At 39.2% G+C, this 10,293-nt stretch overlaps 1 protein-coding gene across 1 annotated transcript in view; it reads right to left on the bottom strand.

Moving 5' to 3' along the window:
* eipr1 (EARP complex and GARP complex interacting protein 1) overlaps nucleotides 1–2,334 on the bottom strand; it is a 10,472-nt gene extending 8,138 nt beyond the window's left edge. Inside the window, exons 1-2 of the mRNA XM_048597107.1 lie at nucleotides 2,290–2,334; nucleotides 1,596–1,679 (exon numbers count right to left, since the gene is read on the bottom strand). Coding sequence (XP_048453064.1) covers nucleotides 1,596–1,679; nucleotides 2,290–2,334 — 129 coding nt within the window. The remainder of the gene's footprint in view (nucleotides 1–1,595; nucleotides 1,680–2,289) is intronic.
* Nucleotides 2,335–10,293: the final 7,959 nt, after the last annotated feature.

Genomic DNA, 10,293 nt, shown 5'->3' with positions numbered 1-10,293 from the left:
TAATCACATAAATAAGCTATAAATAATTTTTTGTATTCACAATAATTTGGAGGATAACTATACTGAGCTATAGAAAGCTTAAGCCATGAACACTTGTACAGAATCATTCTTTGTGTTTTTCCAAGCTCTGCCACATGGCTTCTCTATCTTTTAAACTTTTTCAAAAATGCCTCATGTTTTTGACAAAATTTGTCATAAGTATCATGACGGGATAAAACTTTCTAAAAACTGCTGCGTATTGCTGATTTTATACTGTCCTGTTTTATTAATGTATTTTGAAGGAATGAGAAATGGTAGATATGGACATGAGTGAGTGACCTGTGAATCAAAAACAAGCAAAATCAGGAGGCCTCCCATGCATATGGAAATTCTAATCTTTTGCTCTGACATCATGCATATGTGAGAGACATACACAAAGTTACACATCCAGAGAGGGTGTACTATTTTGCTCAAACTAGTTAATGAATGAAGCATTGGAATGCATAGAATTTCATGCTTCAGGATCTAAAACATGCGAGAGATTAATTTCTGATGAAGGGTCTAGGCCCGAAACATCAGCCTCTCTGCTCCTATGATGCTGCTTGGCCTGCTGTGTTCATCCAGCCCTGCATCTTGTTGTCTCGGATTCTCCAGCATCTGCAGTTCCTACTATCTCGAGAGATTAATTAGATCATCTTCAAATGATCGGTTCATATTCAAATGAAGGGAAAGAAAACTTGTGACAACTCATGTAAGTTGACTTAAAGTTTAGAATGCTTTCAATGTTTTTGGTAACTAAAACTGGTGCAATGGCTACCAAGATTATACAGCTCTTTCAAATATTGCCACTGAATTGTTCTCTCTAATCAGTCACTATATAGTTCTTACAAATTCATTTTCTCTGTTACTTGGGCATCAATCAGCTAAACTGAAGCATTCAATAGCAGTCAGGCAAGAAGGTCAATACTGGAAGAACATAGCCAAGCAGCAGAGGAGGAGAAAGGGCACGAATGAGAGATCACAAAATAGGGACTGAGAAGTCTAAAGTCATGGATGTGGGGATGGGTCTCCATTACAAATTAACAAAATCATGAGTGGGATGGGAAAACACAAAGTAGCTTGCAGATAATGCACAGAAGATGCAACGATACAAGTTAAAGGCTAGGACCTAATTCAGAGGAGGGCTCGGGGACAGAAAGAGACAGCAGATCACAAAAGTTATCAATCAGGTGGTAGGAGGAATGCTGCTTGTTGGGGGAAGGAGAGCACAGGCTGTGGGGGAGTGACAGCATGGGGTCTGGCGGAAACTGGGATTCAGTGCACATTGTAGATTTTGAAAGAAAGGAGGAGATTGTATGGTTGGGGTTTCAGAATTAGCTGAAGTGGAATAGCAGGTTTGCTTTGCATGTCAGCAAATAGCATTCTTGATCCTGGTCCACAGGCAGTGCTGAAAAGGCACATGCTTGATGAATCAAGTCATTCTCATCTCCCTTTGGTTGCTGGGATTCATGGGCCATGGCGAATTTCTTCAATCATTAAATCTAAAAATCTAAGTGATTTCAGTGTTTCGTAGAAACATAACACACTTCATTCCATAAAATGCCAGTCATATTTACCTGATTATCGTACTTCAGAGACTGAGTGCCTACAAGAAATCTGATTGCATCCGTTTCTGCAGTTTGCGGTGTTAAAGCACGTGCCTGAAAAATAAACAAATATATATCTGTAATCTTGTGTCTTGTCCTTGCACCTATATCATGGGTTTGCTTTCTGTCAACTATAAATTTAGGAATCATATTTTCCGCAACCCAAAATATCGAAACATTGTCAACTCTGCAAGGCACATATTATCATAAAACAACTGTTCAAAGCTGGATATAAAAAATTACAATGTTAGGGAATGAACCTGGTATGTTTACTATATATGCTGCACTCGGGGACAGAGCATAAAATATATACAAGTGAAGGATCTCAACATGCAGAATTCTTCTGAGAGTGTTCTATTTGATATTATTACATATGATTTTACATTCAGGAGAAATGTTTAACCATGAGCAAAATTGATTACTTTACCACAATCACCCCAGCAGAAGTTAGTTCTTGAACACAAATGTCAGACAGAACTATCCTGGCAAAGATGAATACTAGCAGAAGCAATAACTGCTGATAGTGATGATGGACATTGCAAGAGGTGCACACAGTTTTATTTATTTGATGCTGAGCCTATTTAAAAACAAAATATTTGCATTTATTATATTGTCTTTCTTGTTTCAGGAAAGACCCAAGTACTTTACATAGCTTCTCAGTTACTTTTGGAGCATTGGCAGTTATGGCATCAACAAATACAGCGGCCATTTTGTACTCTGTAAGGTCTCACAATCAGCAATGAGAGTAACAATCAGTTTATATTTTCTGGTCATGATGGTTGAAGGATAAATATTGATAAGAACACCAGGAAGACTTGCTTGGCACCAGTATCAAATAATTTGGCTGACTTGATTTTGAGCTTTCATCCACCTCAAGCGAACATTTCACCTACAAATATCAAGTAAAAAAATATAAATCTATTTTCAATAGAACCAGCACTCTTTCTATGCATCTTTTCTACATCTATCAATCAATTTACTACCATCAGGAGACATCTGACTATTACTCCTGATTCTCTTTTACTGTTTACTCACTAATCTCCATTAATAGCAATGTCATATTTAAATAGTACCTTTAAAATAATAAAATGTTCCAAAGTACTCCACAGCGGTGTTATAGAACAAAACATGACACCAAAACACATAAGGAAATGTTAGGCCAAATGACAAACGGCTTGGTCAATAATCAAGACCCATCTTCCTGCGACTCTGTGTTTGGACTTTCCAAGTAAGGTTTCCATACTTCTACAGTTCTAAGAGGCCTCTCATCAAAATCACAAATTCCAGCCGATGTGACTGCGATAGTCATGAACTATCTCCCATTATCCATTCTTAATAATAAAATTAATTGACAAGGTCAATGTTTATTGCCCATACCTAACTGCGCTTAAGATGGTGGTGGCGATCCACCTTCTTGAACCGCCATAATCCATACAGACACTCTCACAATTCTGTTAGAATTTTTATTTTAAGTTTTTTCAGGTTGGTTTGAAATAACTGAACTGTTTGATTTCAGAGGCTAGCTAAGAGTCAAACACACATAGGTCACATTGGTTAAGGATGACAGATTTTCTTTACTGAAGGATATCTGAACCAGATTGCTTTTTATGATAATCCTGTTATTTCACTCTTACCATTACTAATAATATATTTCAAATTTATTTCATTGAATTTAAATTTCCTAACTGCGATGTTGGGATTTGAATTTTTGGATCTCTAGTCTTAGATTATTATTCCAGGAACATAAACACGAAACTATTGTTCCTGATATTATGCTACCATTTTAAATCTGAATCAATTGACCATGCCATGCTTCTTCTCCATCATCTGTAAGAGTGTGACCACTAGCCCGTCAATCCGTTTCCATCTATCCAGGTTCAAGAGAATCACATGCAAAAGCTTGCTGCTCCCTCACTGTTGTCTAATGTCCTCCAAAATTCTATCCTCAGCCCCTTCCTTTTTTTCACAATCTTGCTTCCCTTCAGCAACTTCATCTACCACCACCTTGACAATATTTATTAACCCTGCCTCCGCCACATGAAGCAGATTTCCAAAGTCGTACATCCCTCAGAGAAAAGTGTTTCTCCTCATCACTGTCCTAAAAGTATGATCCCCAATTTTAAAACAGTGCCCTCTACTTCTGGTTTGACCCACAGAGAAAACATAATTTCCATGTCTACCTCGTCAAGACCATACTTGGTCTTAAGTAATTCGATCAAGTCATCCCCCACTCTCTTAAACACCAATACAAGCTCAACTTGACCAAATTATCCCTGAGACAGTACACACGTTACAGGTATCAATTGAGTAAACCTTCTCTGAATGTGTTTATAATCTTCTTTAAATAAGAAGCCCCATACAGCACACAATATAAGAGATGCCCTGTAAAAGTGAAACATAACATCCTTACATTTACAAGTAGACAGTGTGGTTAAGACGGCATTTAGCACCCTTACCTTCATTGCTCAGAATTCTGAGTATATGAGTAGGGACGTCATGTTGAGATCGTACAGGTCATTGGTGAGACCTCTTCTGGAGTACTATGTGCAATTCTGGTCACCCTGTTATAGGCAGGATATTGTTAAACTGGAGAGGGTTCGGCAAAGATTTACCAGGATGTTGCCAGGAATGGAGGATTTGAGAAATAAAAATAGACTGGAAAGACTGGGACGGTTTTTACTGGAGCAGAGGAGGTTGAGGGATGACCTTATTGAGGTTTATAAAATCATGAGGGGCATAGATAAGGTGAAAGACAAGGGTCTTTTCCCTAGGGTGGAAGGGTTCAAAACTAGGGAGCATATTTTTATCGTGAGAGGAGAAAGATTTAAAAAGGTCATGAGGAAGAACTCTTTTTACACAGACAGTGGTTTACGTGTGGAATGAACTGGTAGAGAAAGTGGCAGATGCAGGTAGAATCACAACGTTTAAAAGAAATTTGGATAAGTTTATGAATAGGAAAGGTTTGGAGGGATATGGGCCAAATGCAGACAGGTGGGGCTAGTTTAGTTCGGAAAAATGGTCAGCATGGACTGGTTGGACTAAAGGGTCTGTTTGCATGCTGTATGACTATGACTCTAGTAATAAAGAATAACAGTCCGTTAGCCTTCTTGATTGCGTGTTATACCTGCACACTAAATTTTTGTGACTCATGCACTGGAACACCAACTCTCTGCACCTCAGAATTCCATAGTCATTCACCATGAAGTAATACACTTTTTTGTTCTTGCTGCCAAATTGAACCACTTTATATTTCCACACACTATAGTTTATCTGCCTGATTTTTGCCTGCACACTCAAACTATCCATATCTGTTTGCAATCTCCTTACGTCTTCTTCACAACATACTCTCCTATTCATCTTGGCATCAGCTGTGAATTTAGCCTTCACTCCTCTCAGCTAAATCATTGATGCAAATTACAAAAGTTGAAGCCCCAGCACAGACCCCTGCAGGACATCGTTCATTATGTCTTGCCAATCAAAGACCCATTTATGCATACTCTCTGTATGCATGCATGTTTTCACCAACCAGCCAACCTTCTCTTATATTACCCATAAACCAAAAGCTTTTGTTTCCCACAATAACCTTTGAGTTAGCACTTGTCAAATACCTTCTGGAAATTTGGGTATGGTATGACTGCAGGCTCCCCTTTTATCCACAGTGCATGTCAATCCTTCAGGGAACTCAGGAAGCCATGCTGACTTGTCCTGATTACATTGGGTTTTTCTAAGCTTGCAGCTATTATCTCCTTAATAATTGATGCTAACAACTCCCCTACAATTGGCCTATAGTTTCTCATTTTCTACCACCCTCTCTCCCCGAATAGAGAGGTTATATTTTCTCCTTTCCAGTCTTATGGAACCTTTTCTGAATCAAGGGCATAGTATCACTCTTTTCCATTAAATGCCTCAGTTTATCTGCTGTAATAACACTTAATACTGTTTTTGTTGCTGTTATACTTCAATGTTTTCCTAAACTTTCTTGGCCAGTCTTCTATCTTCCACTTTCAATAAATTTGAACTCATCCAAAATCTGTTGGCTGTACGTTAAAACTTACCATATCTAGTCATATAGGACTTCTGTGCTTGCTGCCCTATACTGGCTTCCAGTCCAGCAAGAATGATATTGAAATATTCAATTTTCAAAATTCTTCCTAACCTCACCATCCCTTTCTCCAAAACTTCATCCACTCTAATTAAATCCCCTCCCTACCCAGAGATATGTGCACTTCCAAGTCTGGTGTTTTGCACATTCCTGATTATAACTGCTTCACCAGTTGCCCTAAACTCTGAAATTCCTACCTTAACCCACTGCACCACTCCCCTTCCTCCATTAAGATTTTTCTGAAATCTCTCTTTAAATTTGATTTTTGGCCACTTGACCTAATATGTGGTTGTATGTGGACTAGTGCTAAAATCTTGATCAATAATGCTCATATGAAATGCCATGGAATGTTGTAAGTGCTATGTAATTGTAAGTTGAAGTTTATTCACAGTAACAATCATACCTTTATTTAAAAGCTAAAAGTGACTCAACAGCAACAGAAAACATTTTGTCATATATATCAATTTTTATCCTTTACACTTAGTTATTGAAATGTGACTGGCAGGAAATTGGGATATGGGAGATTACCAATGTTGTGGTATGGAGAGATGGATGGGTGGATGGATGATATTTGAAACAAGTGGGAATTTTTGTGATGGACATCTTGCATATGGAACACTTTAAATTACATTTATGCACATTCCCCAGAGACTTGCTAGTCAGAACACAAAATTAGAAAGCTACCAATATTATGCATCTTCATTTAGGAAAATAATCCAGTATATTATCAGAAAGTAGAGAGTTAATGGTCTCCGTGCTGCCAAGGCAACTGATGCTTTCTCTAAAATACCAGAAATATTTCTAGTGTGTGTATTATTTTCTCCCATAAAAAAATGTCAATTACCTACAAGAATATCAAACAGGCAACTATTTCAAAAACAGAATAATTTTCAAAAAGCGACTTTGGCTGTTAAATTATGAAGAGAGACTATACCAATTAGGCTGGCTTTCTCTAGAATTTTGAGATTAAGAGGTGAACTGATCAAAATCTTCAAGATGTTAACAGTGTAGACAAAGGTAAACTTTTTTCCACTGGCTGGGGATTCTAGAACTAGGGACACAGTTTAAAAATTAGGCACATGACATTCAGGATAGTTGTTAGGAAGCACTTCTATACACAAAGGGTGGCAGAGGTTTGGAACTTTCTTCCACACATGGCAGTTGATACTAAATCAGTTGTAAGGTTGAAATCTGAGATTGATAACTTTTTGTTAAGCAACGGTACTAAGGGAAATGGACCAAAAGCAGGTTTATAGAGTTAGGCCACAGATCAGCCATGAGCTCAATGAATGGTGGAACAGACTTGATGGGCTGAATAGCTTACTCCTGTTTCCTACATAATTGGACATATATTTGAAAAGGAAACTTTGAATGACTGCAGAACAGGAACATGGGACTAATTAAATAGTTCTTTCAAAGAGATGGCATGGATGCCTTCTGAGCTATATGATTCTATCAAACAGTAAAAATATAGTGGATGAAAAGTACTCTCCTTTAGTGAGACAGAAAGCTTCTTTCTTAGAACCTTGCTTTAATTGTAAGATTCTCTTAGAAGTTCGAAAGAAAGGCTGGATTAAAATATTATACTGCACAGAAATTCGTAGAAAAAAAGATGTAGCAGGTCCAAATGTTACACTTACATTTAGCATACTTAATTCAGAAATATATTTCCAGGGTTATTAGAGAATGCATCACATTACAAATATTACCAGCCCAAAACTCCAACAGCAATGAACTCTGAATCAGGATGAATTTCAGTCACAAACAAATGAATATAGAGATATCACATTTTATCACAACTCTCAAGAGTTGCAGAGTGTTACTCGCAAAAATACAAAATCATCATAAGCACAATTTTCTTTTCAGTCCAATCTTCTGTATGTATGGTATTTTCCAAAGGTTTGTACTTGATTATCATTTTAAATAGTTTCAACTTTTGGTGAATTTTGGGCTTGACAAGAATGACAGTAGTCAATGGAAGATATTCCACTAGTTTAGAACTAGTATTATGATCCAACAGGAGTCATAATGCTCTCTCACTCCCAGTCTTAAAAAATAGCGAAGCAATCAGCTTCCAAATGGAGTACATTGGTTTTGCACACGTGAAAATGAGGGCTCAATTTATACTGATTGGAAGATAGAATAGGTGTTTAGTGATGGAAAGCCCAGGAGAATTCTAAATTTAGCTGGTCAACATTGAAAGGGCATTTCTAACTTAAGAAAGTTAGACTATAAGCAATAGAAGCAAAAGTAGGCCCTTTAATCTGTCAAGCCTGCTTCACCATTCAATGTGATCACGACTGATCCGAAAATTGTCAACTGCACTTTCCTGCAACTTCCCCATAACCCTTGGTTCCTTTATAGACTAAAAATCTGTCTACCTCAGTCTTGAACACACTTAACAGCACAGCTTTCACAGCCCTCTGTAGTTAAAGAAAAAACTCATCAGATTCATTACCCTCTGAGAAGAGATTTCTTCTCATTTGTCTTAAATGGGTGACCCCTTATTCTGAGATCATGGCCTCTTGTCCTAGACTTTCCCAAAAGGGCATTTACTCTGTCAAGCCACCTAAGAATATGTTTCAATAATGTCACCTTTCATTGTTCTAAACTCCAAAGAGTACAGGCCTAATCTACTCAATCTCTTCTCATATGAAAATCACTCCATCAACCTACTGAACTTTCTCTGGACTGCCTCCAATACCACCATGTCTTTCCTTAGATAAAAGAACAAAACTGTTCACAATATTCCAGGTATTGTCTGGCTACCAACTTGTATACATTTAGTAAGACCTCCCCACTTTTAAACTCAATTTCCTTTGAAATAAAGGCCAACAGTCCATTTGCCTTCCCTATAATCTGGTGAATTTAGATGCTAGCTTTTCGTGATTCATGTACAATCACTCTTAAATCCCTCCAATGTTGCAGGTATTTGCAACAGGCATCACTCTAGGGGAGGCAACAGCCTTGTGGATGACCCAGGTAATGTTCTGGGCACATGGGTTCAATTCTCAGCAGAACTGATGGTAGAATTTGAATTGAGTAAAAACAAAAGGCTGATTACTATTAATCTGATTTTTAAACTGATGAGGTCGTGAATAGGAAGGGCTTAGAGGGATATGGGCCAAATGCTGACAAATGGGACAAGATTAATTTAGGATATCTGGTTGGTATAGACGAGTTGGCCCGAAGGGTCTGTTTCCATGCTGTACAGCTCTATGACTCTATGTCACACCTCATCAAATGACTACCATTGATGATTGTCTGAAAAACCCATCTGGATCACTAATGTCCTTTAGGTAAGGAAACTGCCATCCTTGTGGTCTGGCCTAGTTGTGACACCAGACCCACAGCATTGTGGCTGACTCTTAACTACCCTCTAGACAATTAGGGGTGGGCAATAAATGCTGGCCCAGCCAGTGATGCCCTCATCCCATGAATGAAATAAAACAAGATACTGGTGTGAACAGAAAAATCACTGGACATCTCAAAGCCGTAGAATCCCTACAGTGCAGAAAGCGGTCATTCAGCCCATAGAGTATGCAACAATGTTCCAGACAGCATCGCATCCTGACCCATGCCTGACAACCTATCCCTGTAACCCCGCATTTCCCATGACTAATGCATCTAGCCTGCACATCTCTGGACATTACAGAGCGTTTTAATATGGCTGATCCACCTAACATGCACATCTTTGGACTTTACAAACATTTGAACCCTGACCACTGTTGCAATGTGGGATTCAAAGCAGCCGATATACGCATAGCAAGGTCCCCTAATGACCAATGAAATAAAGAGCAGATAATTCGCAATAAACAACTGCACCTCCCAGTCGCGAACCATTTCAACTCCCCCTCCCATTCCTCAGACGACATGTCCATCCTGGGCCTCCTGGAGTGTCACAACGATGCCACCCGAAGGTTGCAGGAACAGCAACTCATATTCCGCTTGGGAACCCTGCAGCCCAATGGTATCAATGTGGATTTCACAAGCTTCAAAATCTCCCCTCCACCCACCACATCCCAAAACCAGCCCAGCTCGTCCCCTCCTCCCTAACCTGTTTGTCCTCCCACCTATCCCCTCCTCCCACCTCAAGTCGCACCCCCATCTCCTACCTACTAACCTCATCCTGCCCCCTTGACCTGTCCATCCTCCCTGGACTGACCTATCCTCTCCCTAACTCCCCACCTACACTCACCTTTACTGGCTCCATCCCCGCCTCTTTGACCTGTCTGTTTCCTCTCCACCTATCTTCTCCTCTATCCATCTTCTATCCGCCTCCCCCTCTCTCCCTATTTATTTCAGAACCCCCTTCCCCTCGCCCATTTCTGATGAAGGGTCTAGGCCCGAAACGTCAGCCTTTCTGCTCCTATGATGCTGCTTTGCCTGCTGTGTTCATCCAGCTCTGCACCTTGTTGTAGCAGATAATCTATTTTGATTCTGGGGAAATAAAGGCCATGACAGTTTGGATAGCTTCCTTGTTCATTTTGCAAGTAGTACCATAGGTTCTTTTACAACCACCCGAGGGAGGTGATCTCGGTTTAATACCTCATCAGACTTTAAAAA

This window comes from Rhincodon typus, chromosome 5 (assembly GCF_021869965.1).
Source record: "Rhincodon typus isolate 14 chromosome 5, sRhiTyp1.1, whole genome shotgun sequence".
Taxonomy (NCBI): Eukaryota; Metazoa; Chordata; class Chondrichthyes; order Orectolobiformes; family Rhincodontidae; genus Rhincodon; species Rhincodon typus.
Note: the sequence above shows the minus strand (reverse complement) of the source record. Positions and strands in the feature narration are given on the sequence as shown.